This window comes from Haemaphysalis longicornis, unplaced genomic scaffold (genome assembly GCF_048455015.1).
Source record: "Haemaphysalis longicornis isolate Haplotype H1 unplaced genomic scaffold, Haemaphysalis longicornis Haplotype H1 scaffold_10, whole genome shotgun sequence".
Taxonomy (NCBI): domain Eukaryota; kingdom Metazoa; phylum Arthropoda; class Arachnida; order Ixodida; family Ixodidae; genus Haemaphysalis; species Haemaphysalis longicornis.
Window position 1 is genome coordinate 150,162,305 of NW_027526204.1, and position 27,072 is coordinate 150,189,376.

The 27,072-nt window shown below is 48.5% G+C and overlaps 2 protein-coding genes across 4 annotated transcripts in view; one reads left to right on the plus strand and one right to left on the minus strand.

The window, feature by feature from the left end:
- LOC144159615 (uncharacterized) overlaps positions 1 to 2,272 on the minus strand; it is a 164,646-nt gene extending 162,374 nt beyond the window's left edge. For all 3 annotated transcript variants that reach the window (XM_077691204.1, XM_077691203.1, XM_077691205.1), the window contains exon 1: positions 717 to 2,272. In XM_077691204.1, coding sequence (XP_077547330.1) covers positions 717 to 2,121 — 1,405 coding nt within the window. In that variant the 5' untranslated portion in view covers positions 2,122 to 2,272. The remainder of the gene's footprint in view (positions 1 to 716) is intronic.
- LOC144159621 (uncharacterized) lies at positions 708 to 20,106 on the plus strand. Its single transcript, XM_077691212.1, has 3 exons — positions 708 to 833; positions 2,794 to 3,051; positions 17,416 to 20,106. Exons 2-3 carry the CDS (start codon positions 2,966 to 2,968, stop codon positions 18,311 to 18,313), a joined length of 984 nt encoding a protein of 327 aa, XP_077547338.1. The 5' UTR covers positions 708 to 833; positions 2,794 to 2,965; the 3' UTR covers positions 18,314 to 20,106.
- Positions 20,107 to 27,072: the final 6,966 nt, after the last annotated feature.

Here is a 27,072-nt window from a genome sequence, read left to right on the forward strand (position 1 = left end):
CATGCAGACCTCTGAACTGAGCAAGCTTTTGAGTTTGTCGAAAGCAGCTTGCTGGCACGGTCCCCAAAGCCATGAGTTCCTATTTTGAAGAAATGCCCTGATCGGTGCTGTGATGTCGGAAAGATGAGGAATGAAGCGGCCCACATGGTTCGCCATTCCCAGCAGTCTTCGGACACCGCTGACATAGGCCTCGACCTTTTCTGGATCGGGACTGATTCCTTGTGCGCTAACCATGACTCCAAGAAACTTGACTTGGGTTGCAGAAAACGTGCATTTCTTGCGGTTCAGCTTGATTCCCGCTTCTTCCAAGCGCTGTAACACCTGCTTGAGACGTTGGTCATGCTCATTCTGCGATGCTGCGAAGACAAGAATGTCATCAATCATGCTCACAACTCCTTCGAGGCCTTCCAGAATTCTGCTCATCTGTCGCTCAAAATATTCTGGCGCTGAGCAGAATCCAAAAGGTAGCCTTTGGAATCAGAATCTTCCCATTGGTGTTATGAACGTAGTGAGTTCTTGACTTTCTTCGGAAAGCTTCACCTGGTGAAAGCTAGCGGTAGCATCGAGCTTAGAGAATACCTTTGCTGATCCGAGTCGTCCCAGGATGTTCTCGACTGAGGGTAGTATGTGACGCTCCCGAAGCACGACTTCGTTGAGTCGGGTGAGGTCAACGCATATTCGGTAGCCTCCTCCTGCTTTTGGAACAGCCACCATACCGGAACACCATGGTGTGGGACGGTCCACCCGTCGGATGACTCCCTGGGATTCGAGCTTGCTGAGCTCCTCTCCAACTGGTTTGTGAAGCGGAATCGGTACTCTTCTCGGCACGCTAAGTGAGAACGGTTTGGCGCCTGGTTGGAGACGTATCACGTAATCGTCTTGCAGCTCGCCCAAGCCATCGAAGAGACTGTCCTTCAAAGTGACGGTAGAATCCGTTACACTGTCCACGAACCGTAAAACTCCGAGAGCCTGTATCGCAGGGAATCCAAGAAGCGGCTGGTCTTGCGAAGGCACAACATACACTGTTTGCACTGTAGACCTGCCTTTCCAGCTCAGTTTCGCTTGGAATGTTCCGAGAACGGTGAGGGAGTAATTTCCTGGGCCCGTAAGCTCACCTTCTGGCTTTTGCAGCTGTTTCGGTATGCCTGGAAACGAGTCCGGTATCACTGTCACCTCCGCACCCGAGTCAACCTTGAAGTTAGCGTTGCGACCGTTGACGGCCACTTTTACGAACTTGGCTCTGGTGAGGGCTGCTACGGAGTGAAGTGTGAGAGCTCCCATGTTCTTCTTGCTTTTCTTTTCGCAGACTGCTTCGAAGTATCCAATCCGATTACACCCTTTGCACTTGGCTTGCCCAGCTGGGCAATCTGCTCGAGGATGCGTTGGTCGACCGCAGTATCTGCAGCTCGTGGTAGCGTCGCTTGTGTTGGACTTGGTAACACGCTTGCCGGAGCTCCCTTGAGAATCCGAGCCATGTCGCGGCTTTTGGAAGCGCTTTTGAACTTTGGCCTCGGCGATAACGTGAGCAGGATTCGGCTCTTTTTGGAACACCGCTGCACGGGCTTTCACTGCATCTTCATTGATACGAGCCGGTAGTCTTGCTTCTTCAAGGGTAAGCTTTTGTGTTCGGAACAGTTTGTCCACAAGGTTAGAGTCCCGGAGACCCACGACGAACCTGTCTCGAACGAGTCGTTCTTCCACTTCCGCTGAGGCGTAGTTGCACTTTTTGACAAGTGTACGCAGCGCAGTGTAGAACTCGTCTACGGTCTCGCCTTCGCCCTGGGTTCGACGGTGGAAGCGGACACTTTCGTAGACCTCGTTGACCGGGTGGATGAAGTGATCGGTGAACTTCATCTTGACTGCTTCTAGCGAGCTCCAGTCTTCGCTGGACAATGCTAGAGTGTCGAGAACGCGGCGGGCGTCTTGGGAGCACATGGCGTAAAGAAGCGTTCTGACCTGTACTTCTCCCGGCGCTTCGTAGAGCCCAGATGCATAGCAATAGTCGTCGAACTGGTAGACCCATTCTTTCCAGGAGCTTGGGTTCCCAAAATCGAATTTCGGTGGCGGTTGAAGCCCGGTGCCCCTGAACTGGATAGAAGGCTTGATCTCTGCATCCGCCATAGCGTTTTTTTGCAGGCTACGCACCTTAGACTGATTGCTATTAATAATTGATCGATGTGTCGCTAACTTTATCCCACTTCTGACACCATGTCTCGTCGGCTGACGAGCGACGATGAAAGCGACCACACCGACCGGTTGCTGGAACTCAAGTCTTTATTAAGCGAAGAGAAATAAACCCCCCCCCCCCCCCGGTCCCCGATGACGCGGCGGCGCAGGCGTGGAACACGTCATACATCCGGCGGGTCCGGTAACGCGAACCGCCGCCCGAGCGAGCGTGAGAAACGCACCTTCAGCGCGCCGTGAAATGCGCGTCCACTACAACTCCATGCAGGGCCATAGAAGTGACGAAGAGGCGGCTGGAGTGGTGGTGGAAGAAAAGTAGGGAAGAGAGTGAGACATAGGATGAGTAATATCCCGAATTAGAATTTAGAACAGAAGAGGAGGAGGTAAACAGGGGCGCAAGGGCAGGAATGGTGGAAGCGATGGGAGTTTAAAACTGGGTAGGGGGGAGGGGGTATAATCCATTAGGTTAGTGAAGGGTAGAGCAAACAGGTAAAATAACACAGGCAAGTCGGTTGGTGACAACCGACATTCCGATACAAAGGGAGGACCTCTAATCTGGGGTACGGCACCGCATCTGGGATGGGTGACTTACGTCCACTAGTGTTACAGGCTGCGGTCACCTGGGTTGTGTGCTCCAGCTGGCTCCCCGGATCCTGCGAGCTGATCAGCCCTGATCGCCTGCCTCTCGCTGGGCCGGATGAAACCCTTCTGAGGCCAAACTTGGACGAATCGGCGCTACCATCTGGCAACCCAGAACTTCAATATCGCCTAGTGACGTCGGATGCATATAAGCTGCACTCTTCATCCGCCTGCTTTGGGTACGGCGCCGCATCTGGGATGGGTGACTGACGTCAACTCGTGTTACAGGTCAGTTACATGAGGGTGCTTCCTGTATCAGGTGCGCAGTCATTCCTGTTTCATATTGGTGTTGTGCCCACCAGAGTTTTACGATGTATTCAGGCGTTTGTTGTGCATTTCGTACAATCTCTGTTCTTCCGTTCGAAACTTACTGCTCATGCTCTCGGGCGATGTGGAATCAAACCCAGGGCCCATGAGTAAAGCGGAAGCTGGCGCCTTCGCTTCGGCTTTGGAAACAATTAAAAAGCTGGAGTCTGGGCACGCCACGATGTTAGCTGATCTGAAACGAGTGAGTAGGGAACAAGAAACTGCTAAGAATCAGATCAAACTTCTGGATGCTAAAGTCGCTGCCCTTGAGACAATCATTGCATTGCAGCGTAACGCATGCAGATAGCCCCTCTGACAGCACCCTCCTGAAAGTTTCAAATCAGTTGGCAGCCATCTCGTCCCGATGCGACGATGCCGAAAATAGGCAGCGGCGATCTAACCCTCTCTTAATGGGCCACGGCGGAGAAAGTAATAGCGTTTTTCGCTTAAAAACTTGAATAAACAACAACTAGTTCACAATTCGAGCGTGTACACGCTTGGCAAATTCACTGGAGGAAAAAAATAAGCCTATCATAAACTAACATTTTATAAGGACAAAGAGCGGATCTTGTCTTCAGCACGCAAACTTAAAGGAACAACCTATTCTATTGGCGAAGACTTTTCCCCGGCAACCCGACGGGCAAGACGTAAGTTGGTGAGCTGTACGTGCTAAATCTCAGAACAAGTCTTTCGGAGTTTCAGTTGACCGCCTGCACATTAACAAGCAGACTTACATCTATGACGTCACCACTGATAGTGTCGTACCAGATATATGACTTCGCCCATTCAATCCATCCCCACATTATCGCTATCGTCTACTTATAACATCCGCATCCTAATGCCAAAACGGGATTTGTTATGTTTCTTCCTAGGCGATTGTGACTGCGATATTCTTTCCATCACCGAAACCTGGCTGTATCCTGACTTAACCGATAACAAGGCCCTCCCTGATCGTAGCAATTTCAACATTTACCAAAATGACCGTACTAATAGGCGGGGCGTAGGAGTTCTTCTGGCAGTAAAAAAAAACTTTGCAATCGTATGCCACGGCAGAGGGGTACGTGATCTAATGCTTTTGAAAAATGGAGGAAAATACAGTCATTCTAACGGTTATTGTTCATGTTGCAATGTAGTTCTGACGTAAATTTCAGCAGCTGTGTTTCGCAAGAAAAACCTTTCCCTAATCAATGCTGGTTGTTAAAAAAGAAGTGGTTCGATTCTAAGTGCCGGAAAACATGAGAAACGATTATATGTTCCACAAGTTCGCAGCAGATGCACGTTAGAGAGATTGGACGATAGCTTTTGGGTGAAAGTTTATCACCGGCTTTAAACACGGGGACTATTTTACCAATCTTGCAGTCAATGGGAAGCTGGCCTGTAGCTAACGATTGTCTGAAAAGGTGATACAGGATATTAACAGAAACGGAAAGGGTATTTTTCAGAACTTTGGAATTTATATCGTCAATACCAGCTGAAGTAGCTTAAGATTACTTGGAGAAGGCTATGATCGCTGAATCCATCTATGTTGTGGGGACCCTTGTTTCCTTACGCCTCGCCTGCACATGTTTCCGTGAGCTGGGTGCCGCCATTTTGGGTAGCCGGCGCGGCACGTAGGTCGTGTCCTCTTCATGACCCCGCGCGACGCGCCGAACCGGCTTGCCGCGAACGTGTGCGGAGAGCGAGGGGGAAGGAGGACCGGTCGTCGCCTTCTCCCTCGCCGCCCTCTCCTCGAGCGCCGGGGGAGACCTCCTCTCCCCCCGAGCCGACCTGCGGGACGCGCGAATGGTCCGCGGGGACTCTGCCGAGAGATTCTGCCCTGATCGGTCGCCTCGGGATGCCTCCCCTGCTCCCGCGGCCGTGATGACGGATATCGAGGTCTGAGCCCAGCGGCTTGAGCGAGCGACAGGAGCCACTGTCTCCCCGCGAGCGATAGTCGTGTTGTCTGGTGTATGCACTGTATCTGCCAGGCAATAAAGCCTCACTTTGGATTGCCGGAGCCTGTCTACCGCATGTGAGTACTCGAACCCGTGCGTGAGTCTTCGGATTCCGCAGGGCTAGTGTACGGCGCGTAGCGTTCTCTAGCAAAGCTAGCCGGGGTCCTCTGCTATCCCGTACGTTAGCCCACAATGTGCAGTACGGTATTAACTGTTTCAGGAGCGGTGGTGAGAATATAGGTCGAGGATGTTAGAACCGCAAGTGGGCTGATTCACAATTTGGGATAAGTTAAAAGTCCAAGGCTAGATTGATAAATTTTGTAGACATGTAGCAAGGGGAAGACAACTGGGTCCAGTCGATCGCGGGAAAATTGAAATCGCCAAGGATATAGATGGAATCAGTACTGTGGCAGAGATATGGATGGTCTCGGTGATGCTACTGCGCAGTTGTTCCAAATATGAATGGCTGCAGTCAGGAGGTTGGTAACAATTTCCAATGAGCAGTGTGGCGGACTTGGTTATGCATGCTACCCAGATAATTTCTATGTTAGGCTGCGCTTTAAATTATCTGCAGTTTGATTAGACTCCCTCACTTTATCTTTGCTTTGAAACTTTCTTTCGCTCCACCAGCAGTTCACGGTAATACACAATTTCCAATCCCCCCTTTCCCACATAACCTCAGGTGTACCACAGGGGTGCGTCCACGGCCCCCTGCTATTCTTAATTTATATGAACGAATTGCCAATCAACACTTCATCCCTGATGCGAATTTTCGCCGATGATTGCATTATATATCGCTCAATAACCTGTGCCGACGGCCACTTAACACTGCAAAATGACCTCAACAAGATCAATGACTGGTGCAAAAAATGGCTGATGTCGCTAAACAAGCAAAAATGCAAAATTGTCTTTCACACGCAATCAAAATATTTCTAGCTATTCGTACAGCATTTATGATTATTACCCTCTGTCGCACGCATCATCCTACAAGTACCTTGGTATTCATTTCACACCAAATCTTTCCTGGTCACACCATATGACCACCATATGTGCAAAAGCTTCAAAAACATTTGGATACTTACACCGCAACTTGCATAGCTGTCCCTCCCATATCAGCTAGCTTATCAGACCTTTGTTCGCCCACAACTTGAATTCGCCGCATTCATCTGGTCCCCATTAGAGTTGCGGAGTTGCCATTCCGGAACTGGAATGACTCCGGATTCATTCCACCTTTTCGAGATGCCGGAATGGAATGGGAATGGAATGAGGACAATGCTTCGAGGAATGGAATGGGAATGGAATTCGGCTCCTTTTGCCCGGAATGGAATGGGAATGGAATGACGATTTTTAGACGACGGTGTTACCATCGCTGGAGCCTTCTGGCTACTTACTCTGGCTACTCAAAGGGAGCAGCGGCGACCAAAACGAGAACGCATACCCGCCATCTAAAGAAACTGAATCCGCGCAGCCTGCCTCAGCGAGTTTGAAAATTAACTTCGAGACGCGCAAGTATAGTGCCTAGAAGTATATTTTAAGCACTATAGCGCAAGCGCGCATGGCCCGTGGCTGCGCTAGGTCGGCTCTTCGTGCTTCGGAAGGCTTTTTGATGCATAGCTTTCTCTTTACATCACTCCGTGGCGCCAATGGTAGACCGGCGTCTCAATGGCAGGCGCACTGTGGCCAGGCCAGTAGGCGGGGAATAGCATCCAGAAGCAGAAGCCGCGGTGTTTCTCACCGCAAGCTGATGCTGCGAAATCCTGGAGCTAACAATACAAAGCGTTCGCGTATGAAACATGAAACAGCGAGTCCGCTTGGCGTTCTCCTTCCATCCTCCGTACCTAGCGCGCCGTGAGTAGCATTGCAGCTTGCAAGCCGACCTGGTAGGCATGTCGCGGGAATACGGGCCAAATTGTCGACCGTCTGTCCGTGTGTTGCAATGGGGCCCCGGGGCTCCAGCAAATCAAAATAAAGGCAGAAAAAAAATGTGGGTAATGAATTTCCGTGCCCGGCACCAGCCAATGTGAGCGTAAGAAGCGGGCTCCGGATATGTTACTGAGCTTTCTACCTCCAAGATCTGGTAGTGGGCAGCTGGGATATACCATTACACTAGATATTTTTAGACAATGCATTGATTGATTGATTGATTGATTGTCAGGTTTAACGCGCTGACGCAACGCAGGTGATGAGGCGCGCCGTAGCGGAGGGCTTCGGATTAATTTTGACCACCTGGGGATCTTCAACGTGTTCCGAAATCTCGTACACACGCATGCGTTTTTGCTTTTCGCCTGCACCAAAAAAGCGGCCACCGTGGCCAGGAATCGAACCCGCGTCCTCGTGCTATAAGGCAATGCAGAACACACAGCTGCCGAAAGGCGTTTGTTTGCAATAGTTGCGGCTCCAATAGTGCCCCTATTTGCAAGTGCTTTGCCAGCTCTCAGCAGTGCGACGCCGTGGTTTGCTTCAAAAGCAATGTGCGGCCCTCTCCTCCAGTCGTGCCAAACTTATTCATGGTTTGGTTGTTGTCCTTCTGTGCACGTGCCCTTTACGCCTGGGTACAAACATACCTGATTACTGAAGCCTTAGTCGTCGGCTTGAACGTTGGAGCATCGCCACTATTTAGGTAGGAAGATCTCATTTCAAAATTTTGATCAGGTCATCGTGCATATTGGTTCCGCTTTCATGGACACAAACTGCCTGACTAGACTTCTTTATTTTGACAAGGCTCCCGTCACGGTGTGGTTCGCTCCCTTTAAATGAGGGGGTCATAAATAATGTCCCGTTTTGAGCGCATTGGTCTGAGGTAGTTCAAGGACAATAAACAAGCGTAGTTGAGGTGAACGTGGAATCGGTCGCGACTTTCGTACGGTGATTGCAAGAACTGTTAACGGTGTTCTGTGCCGCTGCCCTCCCGTCTCTCGTGTTGGTACAGTGGCATTAGTGCTCAAGGCTGTAAATTCACTTGAAATCATTCAAGTAAGCACTTTGAAAGCGTGTACACGTGAGCAAGCTCCGCGAGACATGACTGTGAGTTATCCACAGCAGCGTTGCGCTGTTGCACATATAGCAAGATAGCACGCCAGAGACTGTACAAGAAAACGGAAAAAGCGGACATCAACGTAATAGCTGCTTCACCTCGCGTCCCGCAAGCACAAACCGTTAAAACATGCTAACATGCGAATACTATAATAAGTAGTGGGATCCCTGTTCTTATTATGCAAAAAGGAGCAGTGTGACAGTGCCCCTTTTTAAAGCTAAAGCTTTTTTAGTGGGGGCAGATCGCACTCGGTCGGAAAACTTAATGCATTACCCTTTAGACTGGTTGCGCGACCGAAAGCTCTGACAAGGTCTCTGCACACACGGCGCGTGCATGAAACCGGGGGCCACAGATTTCTCGCTCAGAAACTGTGCTTGCATTGTGTCAGAATACTAACTCGAAAATCGCATAAACGAACGGTTCTAAATAAGACAACACATGCGTCGATCATGAAGGAGTACAATAGTAATCCCTTATTTCATAAACCACGTAACGGTGTGCATTTAGATCATTCGTAGCTGCGTTTACTTAGTGCGCGAAAAATCGTTGCATGGGTTCGTTCTTCGCTTGCGGTTTGGGTGTCTGGTGATTTGACGATCGGTTAGACGCACTTTTAGAGAAAGTTGGACGCACTTTTAGCTTTCGCGCTCCTCTCTGCTTTCGTTAGGAAAGGGCGCTAATTTTTTGCATTGGGTAGTTGTTCTGCACGAGATATGTAACTAACCTGCTACCACCTCTAAACTTCGGTGACAAGCGACACATTTTGCATACTTTTGCAGTATTCTATCCGTATGATAGCATCAGATTCATGTTGCGTTCCTCTGCAAGTAGCTAGAACACCTGAGGTAGTTTTTACGTTGAGGAATCAAAGGAATGGAATTTAACTTCCTGTCAATTCCAGGAATGGGAATGGGCTAACTTCTGTCATTCCGAGGAATTAAAAAGAATGGAATCAAGAAAAGTTATAATTCCTCGGAATGGAATTGGAATGGAATGGGGACGCCCATTCCGCAACACTGACTCCCCATACCAAAATTACCTAATCAACATGCGTGAACCGATTCAAGATAGGGCAGCCCGATTTATCTCGTGAAATTACGACTACCATAGCAGCATAACGGAAATTAGGCTCTGCATTTTTCTTCAACTACTTGGTACTGGGCGGGATGTTTCCTTTCTATGCCTCTTCCATAAGTGTGTTTACAGCAATAGACCACTCCCACTTCAACTCAATATACCTTCCGTTACATCTCGCAGGTTGCATAATAACTTAAGTTTCACGCAATTATATGGTTCAACCGACGCCTTCAACTCATCCTCGCGTCATCCGCTTGTTGAACGATCTCCCGAATGACATCGCTTCTCAATCAGACCCAGAAAAATTCCGACAACTTCTGCACTCTTTCGTTTAGTCATAGGAACTTAGACTGTTTTTTTACAACTATTTGTGCCACCTGCTGTATCGCTCCAATGTGATTATATTGAATTGTTATCATTCCATTTTCTCCCGCTTACATGTGTCGTTTGGTAACACAGCACGCGCTTTTTGCTTCACAGATTGTGACCGCCTGCATTTTTGTACTGTATAATGTCCTCATACGTACGAGAAAAAACTATTTTTTATCGCCCCTTACAATCCCGAGTTTTCAAAACAAGAACAACTTGCTTTCTGCGCTCTGCTATAGATAAATTTTGGTTGTGTGTGTACAAGGCGTTTTCTACTAAGTTGTATTGTGCAATTCTTCCTACCAGCAATGTTCCAATGTGCAACTTCAAATGACCTGTTTTTTGTACGTTATCTTCTTTTTCTCTTTACTGACATATAACGTGTTATTTGTTGTTCAGTTTTTTGTTAATTCAAAGTTTGGTGTTATCTTACAATTCTGTCGCGACACTCACCCTTTGTTACCTCCCTTCCACAATGCCCTGCAATAGGGGTCTGTAAGGTATTTTTAAATTAATAATAATAATAATAATAATAATAATAATAATAATAATAATAATAATCATCCTAGAATTATAACTGCCTAGAAATATAGCTGCGGCAAAGCCATCCTCGTCCTGCACCTGGCGGCACCGGAGAATTGAACGGCGCAGTTAAAGGGACACTAAAGGCTGAATGAAATTTCGTTTTAAGTGAAATATACGTTGCGTAGCACTCTCCGCTTTTGTTCATTTTTTGGTGACATAGACATCGCGTCACAAGATAGGAGCGAGTATGGAAAAAAGAATGAACCTTTTCGCCACGGCGGTTCGCCACGGCGAACCTAAACTGGCGTAAGGCACGCCCCCAAAAATGCTTGGCTTTCGGGGAACTCGTGCACGAAAAATTCCCGCGCCTTCCTGCGAGGGGAACACGAGTAAATGCAGAGCATTGGGGCCTCAGTACTGATTGAAGGCAGTGTTGCTTCCATCGCTTCTTCCGTGATGCTGGAGTAGCAGACACGAGTATACGTGGGCACGAGCGTCAACCAAGGAAGGAAGGAGCAACGCAGTGACTGAAACACGAGCGACCGCTAGCCGCTGTATTTGCAGCGCGCGCAGTAGAGGGAGAGCAGTACGGGGGGGGAGAGCGCGCATGCGCAAGCAGAGCGCGCCCTTCCCCGCCCCACCGCACGGCCGCTGGATGAGAGGCGCACTGACGTGCGGCCTGCCGCGTGCTCCCAAACCGGCGTGAGGCACGGCCGGGCTGGAGGAGCGGCGGGCGCGCAGTTTCATACGGCCTGCGCTTCGGGTATAGTTCCCACCTTTCACCGCCGCTAGTTCGTGGCGCTTCGGACCAACCCTCGCCAGTTGACCCACAGCACGGGCGGGGTAGAGGAGCGGTGCGCGCGGATTTGCCGCTGCCATAGCCCTGCCGTGGCTACGGGTGATACCTGCCAGTGTTAATTTACATGGACGTTCTTAAAATAGTTGATTCCTTACCCCCTTCTGAATTTTCGGTCTATTAGGGTCAAACAGCCTAACATTATCATTCGGAAGCGCCGAATCAAACATTTGAAAGAAACATTTCAACGCGGGGCGCATGACGAAAAATATGCGAGGTCTTCATATCTTATCAGCGACTGTATTATATGAAAATGGTGAGACAGGCAAATAAACACGGCACTTTCCGTGACTGAAATATCATTTCTTATTTTTTTATTTTTCCTTTCGGATGATGTCTTGGTTTGCACACGCACAGGGCACGACCAGTGACGCGAATGATTTCCCGTCGAGGGAGATAGGGTTATCGCTTAGCTAAACGTGATTCTGCTATTCACGCTCCGGTCGGGCTGAGCGGCCCGCCGGCAGCGAAGCGCACTGTCAAAAACACGCTCGGCCAGAAGCGATGCGTCGACTAACAGAAAGGCGGGTTGAAAGGGCAGAGGGTTGGTTCGAAGCGCCCCCACTGTAAAGAATCTGCTGTATTGGTTCCTTCTTGGGTGCGCAGGCCGTATGAAAGTGCGCGCTCGCCGCTGCTCCAGTCCGGCCGTGCGTGAGGCGCGGCCTCCGCGATCGGCTGCCGGCGGCGCGCCGTTGCTCCGGCCGTCCCAATCGCCCGGAGAAAGCGTAAGTTGAAAAGGGGGCGTGGCCGCGTTTTTCGCCGCGCCGCGGCGCGCGGAGCCGATGGTTGAAACGAAAGGCGTGCATGCTGCAGCGCGCTCCTCGAAATGGCGTTTCGTCAGCTTTCGCGCTTTGTATCTGAATAAAAACAAAGCATACCTAATGTCATGGATGCAAAGCGACACATAGAATCTGATAATGCATTTATTTTAGCTAGGATTGCAGCTATGTGGCTTCTTTAATATGTGCCGCATGATGCCCTCGACGCACGGACAATATTCGCTGCTGCCAATAGAAAATTTCTGGCGCTTAAATGACGTTCACTTCGCTTTATAACGTATTTAACGCGTTATAACGTATAACGTATTTTGTATAATCTGCATGGTCAATGCAGAGCGTCATACCCGTATTAGAGCGTCATACCCGTGACGAATGGCTGTGCTTTTATCTATCCTTCGAATTAACGGCTGTTGGGTAGGCGGACCCATCCTATTTTTAGGATTAACACGTTTAAGCAGTGTTACCCTGAGCGATAGCCTCAAGGATGCGGCATTCTGTTTTACACATGCGTGTTAAGCAAGATTACGGTTTCAATTTCCGTCGCAATAAATAAAAAACGTGAAGTCAGATGTACCCCGATTTCATTGTATTCTTAAACGTAGTGGTGGCCACAGGCAAGCCCAATTTTGCCTATTTTGGAATGAATAGCCAAGACATTTAAATTTTCAATTATGTACATATCCATGTGTTAAGCAATGATGACAGCTTTCGTGTTTGCTTTGGACAATATCCACTTGTATGTATACGTTGGGAACAAAATCTGTACTCAACGCTCGTCCAAGAGCTGCATAGTTTATTGAACGTCTATTTACAAAGTACACTGCACTTATATTTACAAATGTACGCTTTCAAGGCATCGATGCCTTGAAAGCGTACATTTTTGGTCTGCTTGTCTTGACTGACAGAATAATTTACACATGAAGCACTTTGCGATGCAGGGGCTTGGAAACCAGTTTTTTTTTTTTTTTTTTGCTGAATACAGCGTTGTTCGTGACAGTTGCACCAACATTGGCAAGCAGTGACCTCACAATCACTATGGACAGAGTGGTGGTAGCATATGTTCATCATCCCTTGCTCTGCACGTGAACAGAGGACAACGTTTTAGATAAGGCAAAATCACTGCTTTGTACGCACAAGCAGAACGCGCTTTATCAGTATTTAGGATAAAAAGAAGCTGCAGCTGTTTTCAAAGTGGCCCGTTCTTCCTCCATGACAATATCGTAGACTTGTCCGTATGAAAAAAAAAAAATGCTGGCGACAACAGTGTTTGCAAAATCATTTTAGTTTGACAGCACAACCTACATAAAAATTGCGCCCACCTCCCCGCGAATAATCAGTAGGCTGCATAGCAGGTGTACCCTGAACGAGGTATCAAACAAAAATATAGAAATTGTCGATTTCTAAAAATAACTGGCAAAAATCAAACACGGCGTCAATATAAAAATGCAATGACTGCTCTCGATTGTTGTCCATAACCCACCCTACGCGGAAAAAAATATAACGGCTGTTCCAACAAGCAAGCACCCGATAAATCTGTCGCCGAAAAGTTTCCGCACCCAAATGTCCACGCACTGGAATGTCCGCACCAAAACGTCCTGCTCCGAAATGTCCTGCACCGATCAAATCAAGCCCAACAAGCAAAACGCGATTAACTTTTCGCCGTACAGTGACATATCTTGGTTTCCGTGCTATTCCTCGAAGCTTCTGAGACAAGCGGACTTCATGACCTGATCGTTTGGTTGGTCAGCTCAGCAAAAACAAAGCTTCAACACAGTTACGCGAATTCCGGCAGCGAAGACACGCAGCAACTCAGGCCCCGCAAAGCCGTAGAGAGGAGTGGGTGCGAGCTGCCGAACCATCGGCTAACACCGCCACCTCGCGGCGCGTTGCGGAGTTAGCCAAATTACAGGTTTTTGCTGGGGGACGCGCCGAATGGGACGGCCGGAGCAACGGCGCGCCGCCGGCAGCCGATCGCGGAGGCCGTGCGTGAGGGTGCCTAGTACCCATCGCTGCCGCGGCGGCGCCACCGTTCCGGGACTGGTTGCGGTGAGCGCAGCCCGCGGGACGCCAGCTTTTGGGCCGCTTATTTCGAAGTGTGGGCTTATCATCGGCGTTCCACGCTCCGCATAAGGCATTTACCAGCACTCATTTTACGCCTGTTAAAAGACAAACACGATTAGCGGCGGCCGAGCTTAATTTGGTCAAGGTGGAAGTTAAATTCCGTTCACAGCAGCAGCATTACGCGTTGATAGTGGGCCTTCTGACAAGTTGCATTGCTGTGTCGTTGTGTCTCACGTCGCCCGGCATGCTCTTTGTGACCTCACGCACGGCAGAGATTTACGTTTTGTCTGCAAGCTGCGACTGGAGAGAATATATTAAAATTCCCGACAAGCAGAAACAATGTTTTTTGTGACGGCGCTTGTTATTTATGAGTGCCAACACTTCTCAATGTTTAAGACGTAACCAACTTTTATGTAGGTTTTTCCTCGTGCACTAAATAAAACACCCCAATTCGTACTAATCTCACGGCACATATGACTTGATTACACGTTATTTAGTTATGAAGTAATACTAATATCATGTCGGCCCTTTTTTATTTTGATAATATATATATATATATATATATATACAGTTGAATGAAAAGCGATTCCAGTTGCTACCTGATATTTTTACTTCTTCCCTGTAGCCTCTAAAAAAATTAAGGAGAGCAGATGGGATTTCCGGGCCGACAAAAAACTTAAAAAAAATATTTGGCGAGCTTGGCAAGCTAAATTTTTGCCCGGACACGAAAGAAAAAAGCGAAATTGTACAGAAATTCCAAAAATTGCCTAATAATGCGTAAGCATTCGAACACCGCTTTTCCACTTCACGTTTTCTTGTTTTCTTTGCTATTTTAAACCAACAATTGTACATCTTGAATATCATAATTATTAATTGTTCTAACTGCGTGAATTACACATTATTTGTGCAGATACTTGCACTTGTTGCATTACGTAGAGATTATGCTAGGGTACTCAAAAAAGAAAGCTGACGTAATAATAACGTATGTGAAACTTTTCTTACGCTACGGAAATTAATTCGAATTGAAGCGCAGTATGTTCACAGATCAAAACTAGCGCAACGTCTTTAGAGCGCGCTAATTTGAGCGCATACTGGTGCTGCTCCAGGAGCCCGGCCGTTAGCTTCAGGGATAAATGCGTATGGGTTTAAATCGGCGGTGAAATAACGGAGGATATAGCGCTTGTTCTCATCGCAAAGTTTGAAAAATGCCGCACTGTTTCTTGAACACAGCACGGTGCATTTATTTTTCTTTCTATACAACCTCGAGCTGTAATCAAGTTTTCATAGCGCGTTTAAAGGCATTGGCGTGCCTGCGAAAATAAAACAACCCAAATCTCTATGCGCGGCAAGACATGATCGGGCCAGTCAGTATAAGAGTATCAAAAAAAAAAAAAGACACGCATAGCAAAATGTCTAGTCTTTTCAAATCCTTTTTCGACCATCCTATCGCCTGTCCTCGTTTTATGAGGTGCGCATTTCGCCCGGCCAACATGTTTTTGCAAAGAAGTGTCTTTAGGCAAGCTTTAATCCGTCTCCGGCAAATATTCATCGCTCTCCCGTGTGTCGACACCGCGTTTCCCGAGAAAAGGTGACATTTTGAAATTTCGGACGAATAAAGTCCCACCAAATACCTGCCGCTTGAACTGTAACTAATGAACTTGCGGCTTTAAACTGTGCAACGCGGTTTACGTGCTGTGTACGACGCTTTGTACAAAGCTAACCGGTGGTTATTATCTTTTTGTTGAATATTATTTTTTTTAACAATGTTGTCGAATATGGAGCATCTTTATAGATTTGTTAGATTTAAAATGTATTGCCTATATCTCATTCAAGAATTATTTTAGCTTCTGGCTGCTTCAGTCACGGCCGGGCGGCTGGATCGAGCGACAGACTGGCACACTTACATACATACGGACAGACAGTTTTCGCGGTTGAGTAGCCCAGGAAGGACAACCACATCTTTAAAACCCGTGCGCTGGCTGTCTCTCTCAGTCGGTGCAAGCGCTCGCCTACGGGGACCGCCCCGCTCCGTCCCGAAACCAGTCCCCGAACGCTAGCGCCGCGAGGGAGTCAAGCGGCGGCAAACGTAACCACCGCCACTCACGCCCTCGCCCGTTGAAATCCGGGCGACGCGGCAGGCCGCACCTTGCGTGCGCTCTCATCCAGCGGCCGTGGCGCTGCTATCACGCACCTGTTACGCCGAGACCGCGACGGAGCGAACGGGCAGACTACGACGCATGCGCGCGCCAGCTGCTGTTGAGAGAGAAGAGGGAAGGAGAGGCGCACCTGCTGCGGACGCGAAACTGTTGACACCGTCCGACGCAGGAACAGGCGAGGCTAAAGGCGAAACCACCACATGCAACGTTTTGGTCGCGTCTTGCGGCCGTCTGCGGCGCCTGGCACCGACGCGGAACGGGCGTTGGAGAGGGCGAGCAACCACATGGGACGCGCGAAGAGCGCTTCTCCGATCCAAGTTGCCAGACTTACTTTGGTAAAGGCAGCATCGTTCTGTTTAAGTAATTCCTAATAAACTGAAGAATAATCAAAACTTCAACAAACAAAACACGTTAAATTGATGTTCTATTAAATAAAGTGCTAAAGAGCCGCCAAATAAAGAGCCGCCATGTTGCGTGCGGAGAGGGACCGGAAATTGAGGATAGCAACATCCGGCGCAGACGCCGAAAACGGACCGAAAATCTGGGACGCGCAGACACCGGCGCTCCGAGCGCGCTGCTGTGTATTTGGTGGCGCGCGCTGAACGCGCGTCGCCGCAGACGGTCAAATCCAGGACCGGTAGTAACCTTACCACACATGCTGCTTCGTGCGCAAACGTGCCCCCATGCGAGCCGTTGTTTGAGCATTGTCATGTTCTTAAGCTCTATGGTGACCAAAGAACACGCGAGATCTCTGAAGCTTTTTTTATGCACGAGCGTGCGGGTGCTTGCGTCAGCAAACCGTCTGTCGAATTGTTGCCAAAGGAGATTGCATATCTACAATCTTAACTTTATCTTGTTTTAGTATTCATCCTGGTTTTTCTTACATTGCCTGCGCACAATAAAATTTCATTCAGTTGTCAGTCAGCGCCCGTGTTTGTCTTTTCTCGTCTTCCATGCCGTTTCTTTGCGCTGTTTTTTTTTTTTTTGCCTTCAGTATGAACCAACTAGCCCGTCTTCACACTTTAGAACAATATTATGTTTGCCTCTTCTTTTGAATTGGTCTAAAGAAGGACTTGATTTGATTTATTGACTGTAGAGTTTGACGCGGCAATGCAATGCAGGCGATGAAGTGCACCGCAGTGGCGGGCTCCGGATTAATTTTGACCCTGGGGATCTTTAACGTGCGCCAAAATCTCGTACATACGGGCACTTTTGCTTTTCACCTCCACCAAAAAAGCGGCCCACGCCGCCGGGACTTGAAACCGCGCCCTCGTGCTCAGCGGCACAATGCCTTAGCCACTGAGCCACCACAGCAGGTCTAAAGGACGAGTTTTTTTTTTGTGTAATAGAGCTGAGGTGAAGTCGTAGTGGTTGGAATTAGTCTTTTCCGACACCTTCCAGCATTGCAAAAAAGAAAAGTGCTTCCATCAAAACATTGTAAGCTCAATTAACTCTCCGCCGAGCCGCACTCACTGCCTGTACTTGGATTTTGCAGGTGTGCACTAAATGCAGAAGTGAAGAGAAACAAGTGGTACAGCCGCGTACAGTTGCAGTGGTATACCATCCACGTCGGTGGTCTCAGCGAGTCGCTGCTTGAGCAGTCGCTGTGCCCAGTCGACTTGCACTTGGACCCCAACCGTTTCACCGACGGATCCTTCGCCGACCTGTGCAGTGCGATTTCTTCGAGTCCCCACCTTCGTGAACTCGCAGTCACTGTCACATGCGACCTACCAACCAAAGTGACGAGCATACTCAAAATGCTCTCGGAGGCCCAGTCCCTGCGGTGCGTCTCTCTTCACGCCTTCGGCCCCAGCATTCTGAAGTCTCCCATAGCTGCATCACAGGGCCTCCGCTTCAGCGACTCTGTGGAGGAACTTTTGATACGATTTCAAGGCATGGACGGCCCGCTTGCGGAACTGGTTGCCCTGGCACTCGAGACCAACAAAAGCCTCAGCAAAGTGACCTTGGCGAGCGAATATGGCCTGCTAACGGAGAGTGTGGCTGCCATTATGCAGGCACTGCCTAAGAACAGGTTCATAACAGACTTCAGCTTCACACACCCGCATTGGATTGTGCCTATCGTGCGCAGCAGCAGGGCTGTACAGCGTAACGCAACACATCTCCAGTGTGCCGAACGCTTCGTCTTGCAACAAGATCTCGGGAAAGAGTGCGGGGAAGCATTCGAGTTGTACGAGGGGGAGGCTCCCTTCCTTCGTCGCCTGATGTCAACCTGTGGAATGACTCGAGCGCAGGCAGAAAAGGCTGTCAGGTCAGCCCGGCAGCTCATTTCGGTCAATTACCTCTTCGTTACAAGTTGGAATGCTTCGCTGCAGACAGCACCCAGATCGACAAACTCAACGACGACTGTTGGAAGGCCATCACACGGTACCTAACGGTCTCGGACGTCCTGGACGACTGATATTGCTAGAGCCAGCAGCAATCCACAAGTGTGGCGACCGTGGTTCAGTTCATGGAACAGCACAAATACAGCGGTGCTACCGTGACACTTTGCGGACAGCGGAGGAGAGAAAAAGTGGGTGAGGTAGCAATCCTGGAAATGCCGATTGAAGTGCCTGAACGTGAAGATCGCGTGCTGCAGCGTGTGCTACTTTTTCCTGCAAGGCCACTGTGGCCAAGGATTCATGTGATGGCGATTAGTGAATCTCCAATAAGCTTGACGGCGTTAGCCTCGTGAACTCCCATTTGCACTCGTGCATTACGAAGTTAGTGAACTGTTTGTGCAAGGCTGCGGTCGCACTTCCCTGTGTGAAGTGAGAGGCTGGCCAAGTGTTCCAACAGCAGCCATGGAATCTTCACCAACCTGTGCAAGAAAACACTGACCTGTCTGATCAAGGAAGTGAAAAAAAAAAATGCAATGGGCTTATCATTTATTATGAATACTGCAATTCCTTTTAGGGACTCGAGCAGAGTGCTTTACGAAGTCCAGGCAAAAAAAAAGAACGAACACAGAAGGTAACATAAACATGCATGAAAGTGCGTGAAATAATTAGCAGGAAATGTAACCATGTACAGTTGTACTTGGCAGAGGTGAATATTTGTAGACAGTGTGGGATGACTCAGTGTATATATGGCGTTTGAAATCGCAGAGCATCGAGCCTTGAAGGATATCAAAGTTAAGGATGGCTCCAATATTTTCCGGATTTATTACTGTGGTGAATTGTTTGCGTAGCCATAATTTGACCGTAGAAAAATCCCAGTAGAATGGGCACGTGTGAGGATTTTCAGGGTCATCTTGCATTTGTACAAGGTGGAATCGACTGCATCTTACCTGGACGTGCATTGCTCCTTGAGACTGCACTTTACCCGTGGGGCTGGCTTGAAACAAATTCAGCTGTGAGCAGAGATTTTTTTTCTCTAGGCAAAAAAAAGAAAGGTTTGCATAAAATCAACGAGAAACGTCGTGCCTGCATTGTTGCCATTATACGTCATAGGCTTTCTTTACAAACCGTGCTCTCAGCCAAGGAACAAAAGCTCAATGGTGCTTTCAGAGCTGATCTCGACACATGGTTCGGTCGTGGACCTTAAATGCGGGAAGGTGCGTCTCAGCTTCTCATGGCACGGATGTGTGTATATTAAATTCAACAGCTCTGGAGCCTTGAGTTGCATTACCTTGAACATTTACTTCTGTAAGAGCACGAGGACCAGGCTTCAGAACATTGAAACATGGTAACAACAGCGCAGCTGCTAAGGACAGGGCATAAAGGAAGAAAGACACAGGACCTGTGCTGGGCATTAACTGAACAAACTTTACCACACACAAAAAAGTATACATAGACAGCACACGAGCGAAATAATCAGGAAACTGTGTCGCGACAGCCCTGTGTCTTTCTTCCTTTTCGTCCTGTCCTTAGCTGCGCTCTTGTTACCATGTTTCATTTCTCCGATCAACTAGCCCACATTCAAGCACCGACAAGTGTTCTTCACATGCTCCCAATGTTCTAGTTGACATCACAAACCAGTGACAACACAAATAGAAAAGGAAAGCAAGCGAAAAAAATAAAAGAAGCTTGGTTTGAAGCCTTGGATTTTTTTTATTGACAATCCTCAAACCTGGCTCGAAATCGTATTCAATACGCTGGCACTTTGTTATTATGCACCAGCAAGCATGGTTGAATGCATCTACCTCTGTGTGTGAGTTTGGGCTGCACTGTACAGGGCTGCACTGTACCTCTATGTGTGAGTTTGGGCCGCTGTACAGGGCCACTCTGGCTGGGGTTACGCGGGTACCCATTTGCACTTGCCTAAAAAGTACTCGTTCGTGTTTCGATAGTTGTGGATGTGGGCGAACGTACGGGTAAGGGTGATGGCGGAGGTGTTGGAGAGTAATGGGTTTCGGGGGCATAGGTTCCTGGTGCTGGCTGCGGTTGCAGGGAGCCCGGAGAGCGATGTCACGGGCGAGCTGGTTGACCCCTTCATTGCCCTGCAGCCCGGTGTGACCAGGCATTCAGTAAATCCTTAAGTCTCCTTTGATGTTTTGAAAGAGGCTGTGTGTGCTAAGTGGGACGTTATTGTGTAGTATGCGGGTGCATGCTTCTTGTGAGTCAGTATAGATGTTAAGGGGCCTGTATGGGGATGCATGGTGGACAATGGCTTTTCCAATAGCGCATGTTTCTGCTTCTGTGCTATTAAGGCAGGGGCATATGTCGGTGGAGGAGAAGCGATTCTTGCACGTACTTACTACCCAGGCCCAGATGTTTTTAGTAGGGTGGCATGCCGCGTCCGTGAAATGTTTTTCATCAAGGGCTTTACTGATCTTTTTAGAAAATTATTTGGCTCAGATTTGGCGTCTTTCATCGTTTTTGCGAGTGGAAAAATTTACGTAACATCCAGTACAATACGAAGGGGAATCCGCTGCAGACAATCATCTACTTCACCGCTGGCAAGCTCGACACAGCAAAAGGAACAAAACGAATCGCTCACTGCGTATTCGTATCTACAAACTGAACAATTATTAGCGCAGCAATGGTCTGATCTATGCAATGGCCTTCAAGGATCGCTTAGTATGAAGAAGACATGGCAGCTACTTAGACACCTGCTCAATCCGGCAATTTCCAAGAGAGTGGGCACTCAGAAAATCGCCCAACTGGTCAACGAACACGAAGAGCTGCAAAAGCTATTTACAGAAATCCGGCAAAAACATATTCCACCAATGGCCTCCCCCAAGTATGTAGACTATCAAGGCCCTGAAAACGAATACATGGACGCACCCTTCATCATGAATGAACTAAAAGCGGCCATCAACCTGCTTCTGAAGATCCTTAGGCAACCCATGAATAATCAGTGGTACAGATGAAGACTCTGGGAGATTGGAATCAGCCATTTGCTGTAGGCGCCTTTTCACGTAAAAATACTCCAAGGGTTTGCCCAATCGGTATTTATAGAAATATGCACGGTCCCACCTTTCCACAGGGTTTTCTTTTAACGCTGCGAGAAAGCTTATCTTCCAGTTGTCCCAGCTGTCAGACGCGTGTGTGGAGAAGTACAGCTCATACCACTTCTTCGCAAGTCCCGTAAAAACAGCCACACATGTTTTCCACTCGGTCGATAGCTCCGTGCCAGGAGTTCGTCTTGGATACATATTCATAGGAACGAATCCAATCCTCAGGACTTGAACTCTCCCCGTCAAACGGATCCGGCTTCACCATTTCTGCGCACTGTCTTTGTTGAGCTTGGACCGTAGCGATGAGGGTCTCCATGAGCTATTGTTGCCTCTCTGCCTGCCACTGTTGCCCTTGCAGAATCGGAAGAAGGCCTGGGTCCATGGTGGTAACATAAAAGCTCGATGTCGTGTTCGTGTTCCCTGACGCTTTTATGGTTGGCTCCATGAAGTATTCCTGGAACTCGGACAGCTTCACCTTGAGCTTGAGAGAAGACCTGAGTAGTCAAGTCCTCGGTTGTCTGGCCGGACTTCTTAGCAACCCAGTCACAGTGTTGTGGTGTTGTGATGCACTCGGGCAAATCGTATGGCACTTTGTCGTCGACTTGGCATGACGAGAAGTAAAACTTGCCTCATGAGTTCCACGCAGTATGCAGAGTAATCCACATAGTGTCCTGTTTCTGGAATCCTGTCAGCTGCGCCAATGTAATGATCCGAGGCTGTTCACTTGAGAACCATCCTTTTATTCTGTTCCGCAACCTTCTCTTCTTCCCCTGTCCCCTAGTCCTGCCTTCGTCGTCTTCGGCTCACCACAATCCTTTGTTGTGTTTTTAAAAAAATATTACGTATGAAAACAATCTAGATGCACTCAAAATATAATTTTGCGGTTTTGCAAGCTTGCTCGCAACCCAGGTGTGGCTTCGGTTACGAGATGGGCCATAACGGAGGGTTCCAGATTAATTTTGGCCACCTGGGCTCAACACACGGACATTTTTTGCTGTTTGCCTCTATCTGAAAAGCAGCCATCATAGCCGGGACCGAATCCGTGTCTCTGCTCAGCAGCACAACGCCATGTAGCCACTGAGCTACCGTAGTGGGTAAAACGTGAGGGTTATACCACGGCTACACTAGGGTCTGAATGTCATTTCAACCAAATGTCATTTGACTCAAATGGGGTGCTTCGAATGCCATTCAGAATCCGCCGTGCTACACTACAATTTCGATCGCATTTAAAAGCCTTCACAATTGCTCGCCGCATTGTAGTGGTGCTGTAGTCGCCTCGTTCCGTTTTCATACAATAACACAACAATCAAATTTAGGAGCAGTCTAAGGCAGTAAAATGATATCAAATTAGAAGAGACACCAGTTTTGAATCTAATGTGGTGGTTGTTTGCGTAGCGTTTCTTTTTTTTTTTTTTTTTTTTTTTGCAACTGAGCCACTGGTTTTGAAAATTAAATATGTTGATTCCATATTTTAAGCAAATTAACAGTGAACAAAGTTCCACAAACAACAATATTTTGTTTGTTCTGTGTACGGAAGTATTACATTTTTTATTGCCGATCGAAGTAGCTCCGTGCAAGAGTGCTAGAAATGGCATTTGGAATCACAAATGTCTCTCTCGGTGCACATTTGGCTCGACTGTCATTTGGGCCGAATGGCATTTTAAAAATACCTCGTGTAGCAGCACAACTTGGAATTTGAGACAAATGACATTTGGTTCAAATGACATTCGGACGCTAGTGTAGCAGGGGTATTGACTGTCTTGCATCTAGGCTTGTTGACATGCCGATTGTTCAACTCTCCTTTTTTTTTTGTCTAGGCTTGTTGGCATTCTAATTGTGGGTTCAACTCTCCTTCTCGGGTTTTTTCTGTGGCCGCAGCTACACATTTGGTGATAGTCACGCCCTTACATGCGCCGTTCACAGTTTGCATTAGAAGGAGTTTTCCTTTCACAGTTGCCCAAACCAATGCAGCTTGTTATGTCACAGCCGACGTAGCCATCACTAGAGTTACGTCTTATCATCTGTAATTATTAACAGCGATCACGATTAACCGTAGCCCTGTTTAGTCAGTAAGAGGTAGAGGGTTTGCGATTTGGGCCAAAATCAAAACAGGCTGTTCTTACCGCGAGTTGTGAAGCGGACGTCAGTAAGGCAATCCATGTTCCACTTGGACGGAACCTCACTGAAAGCTGTCATTGCCACACAGACCGAGAGAACATGACTGAGTGTGGCAGGGTGATGGCAGCAAAATGAAAACAAGCAGTTAACAAAGCGCGGCAATACGCTGCAGAATTTATATATCATGGTTGAGCCATGTTGAGTAGGTGTCGATTAAAGCAGCTGGCCATGCCAGCATCGTTAAACAAAAGTTCTTGCAGCCCATAACAGTCGTATCGCCCCACACTTCAGCCTTGCAAGGGCTTGAGCGCTGCTAGCCATCGAGCTGCAGACAATTGGCTGGCTGCTTCTGTTGCTTTTGTTTCGGCACATACCCAATTGGGGGATTAGCCAGGACTGGAAGCTCTGAGGGGCTAATGTACCCGCTTTACAAGACTGCCATTTGGGGATGAAAACAGGAAATTGGCAGAAAAAAAAGTGCGCAATCAAATACAAGAATTGACGGGAAAAAAAGTCGCTCGATGTGCGAAGTTTGAAAAAAAAAAGCAAAGCCCTTTTCTGTACCACACCAACAAACTCGGGAAGAGAACAGTTTAGGTGCCTGGTCTCGGTAATGTACGTATGCGTGTATGGCTGTTACCATGTTTCAGTGAATCCTAACAATAGCGAGTTTTAACTGACCGTCGTTTTTCACGATCCGCTCCGCTTCGATAGCAAGGGGGAGCACCACTGCGCATGCGTGGCCCGCTTGACCGCGAACGTCATTGGCTCCAGTTGCACTGAGCAGGCCGCCGATACCGGAGCGGACCATCGAAAACAGTCAGCTAAAACTCTCTATTATGGCATTGAGCAAAAGTAAGACTGACATTCAAACGGTAAGTCGAAGTTGGTGAATTGGTGAAAAACCGTAGTATTGTAAAAAAAAAATTCTACTGCAAGTGCTGCTCCAGCCCAAAATTGGACGGCGAGCCACCTCGATTCTATCAACGAGGTGTGGCTCTCGGGCACGAATGCCAGAACCATGGCTTTGTGCAATCCAGACAAGCCACCTGACCGTCTCCCCAATTTATGCCCAGTCACCTTAACGTGCACCTTGTGATGCTGATGACGAGACTTCAGTGGTGGATTAATGCCTTCCTGAGGAACCACACGGCACAGATTGGTTTCAGACCTCGTCTCGGTACCTTGACATCTCTCAATGGTGCTGCTTGGTGGTCCTCGACACACTGTGCACATAGATGTTGCTAGCCATAGACATTCACAAGGCGCACGATAGCGTCAGCCACGCCATCAGCTTCGAAATTCTCCGAAGCCTCCTCGTCCCAGAAAAGGTCCATTCTTTCATCCTGACCCTCCTAAGAGAACCTTTTCAGGACGGATTGGTGGATTGAGCTAGGACAACGTTAACCCAGTCCATGGTGTGCCTCAGGAGTCCATTATTTCTCCTTCCCTCTGTAATGTAACTATGCTTTTGCTTGCCTGACATCTTGGCTCCATGCCGGAACTGCACTTTCTCATGTACATGGATGATATGGATAGACCATCCACCCATACCTGACTCGGCAAACTGGGTGCCTCCAACAAGTTTTGACTGATGCACACAAATTGGGCGAATACGCTGGTCACACACTTTCCCTCGAGGAGACAGCCATTCTGTCTGTGGCCACTTCTTGTGGCTTTTATCAACTGGGGATGTTCCCGATTGCACTACAACTCTCCGGCCGGCCTGCATGCACTGCCACCTCTCTTTGCGTGCTTGGATTGCAGATTTCGTCATCTGGGTCATCTGCCAAGTGGCTCCGGTATGTACGCCAAAAAGCCAGTCAAATGCTCTGCCTCGTCTTTTCGTGAGATTTATACTTCAGCCTTGACTTGTCCACCAGGCTCAATACCAGCACATGACCAAAGCAGAGCTGGCCTGACTTGAGGCAATTAAGAGAGCTGCAATGCACGCAATCATGTGCCTTCCTCGAATATCAACACACTGGATGCACTCATCCATCAACGTCGCACCGCCCGTAAGCACTAATTTTTGTTGTGGAGGCAGTGGCGTTACCGATCTGCATGGGTCGTTCATTACCCACCTCACCAGCCACCTTGGCTGTACGGTGCTGTCCACTGTTAAAGGGAAACGGCTAGTGCGTGGCCGCCGCGCTCTGCGAAGCGTCGACGTTGAGAAGTATCGAGAATCGGAGACAGCCGGCACATGCGCACCGATGCTTCAGGCAGGTAAAGCCACTCTGTAGTCTGCTATGGCACTTCGCCGTGCCGCCATAGAGTGCCACTCAGCATCGGCGCAGCAGAGCACATCAGCTGACAGAGTGGCTTCCCCCGCCTCATGCTGTCAGTGCGCATGTGCCAGGTGTCTCCGATTCTCGCCACAACTCAATGTTGCCGCTTCGCAGAGCACGGCGGCCACACGCTTGCCGTTTCCCTTTAACAGTGGACCTCCCCGTACCATCAGGTGACTGACCACTGGCCCGTCTTGACTCCGCATTCAATTAACCAAAAATACAGCCATGCATTTTGTTGGCATACGACTACCAGCCGTTCAGAACCAGCCTTGGGCATTTGTGGGCCCAAGACAGCATTTAAACTGCAGTTATGCAATGTCCCGCTCTCACAAATGCCACTCAAACCTGCATCCGCTTTGATGAGGTGAGAACAGGAAGCAGGCTGTATTAACACTTGTAATAAAGCTCTAATAAAGCTTGGAGCCTCATGTACATAGTGTACAATGTACATGCAACACAAAACCCGCATTGTGACATTATGAAACACTCTGTATCGTCCCTTTTACACTGGTAAAGCTTACAACCATTGAGGACGAACTACAGGTGCTGATTCCGGCCCTCCTCCAAGCCCCTGGAAGTTTCACTGCACAAGTTTCCACGGACTCTATGGCAGCCATATGGGATTTACGCCATGTAGCGTACAACTTGTCTCTCTCAAGAGAGAGACATTTACTGGTCACGTACCATCCCCTTCTCTAGCTGTAGTGTATCCAGCATAATGCGGTCCCTGCTTGCATTGCACCAGATAGCGCCTGCAACCTTACAATTATTCCACGACTGCTGCCATTGCTGAAAACCAATACACGAGAACATTTTCTCCTACAAAAGGAACATCCGCATCGTCCCACATGTGCTCTCACCCCATCGTGTAGAACAAACCTCCCCAGTAAGCCCGGCCTCTGGGGGGAGACGTCTTGTTGCATAGACTGCACGCTGGAGTGGCTCCTGCATTAACCTGGGTGTGGCCACAATGACACCGTTCCTCGTTTACCAACAACTGCCCCCTTCTGTACTCCCCCTGCCGAAGACACTGGCACAAATCACTTACCGACGTTTTCTTCTCTGAATGCCGCGAGATCTTGACGCCTTTGAGGCACAGGCCTCCATTCTGGGGGGCCCCCGATCTCAAGTGGTGGCTCTGGTCTCTCGACCACCGCTCGTTTCTTGCCTTCCTTTGGGAGACAGGAGCAAACTTTTACGTGTCGGACTACGTTAATTTATGCAAAATGGCATGTTATTGCACTCAAAAAAAAAAAAAAAAAAAAAGAAAGCATGGTGCCTTGATGGTTTAAGGACAACCACGGTGCATGTTTACTGAAGATGTCAAAAGCTCTCTAGA

Bases quoted from the DNA above. Each gene is read 5' to 3' on its own strand.
- LOC144159621 (XM_077691212.1), top strand. From the start codon at position 2,966: ATGCATATAAGCTGCACTCTTCATCCGCCTGCTTTGGGTACGGCGCCG. The intron at 3,052-17,415 runs GTCAGTTACATG...TGGATTTTGCAG, and splicing joins GACGTCAACTCGTGTTACAG to GTGTGCACTAAATGCAGAAG.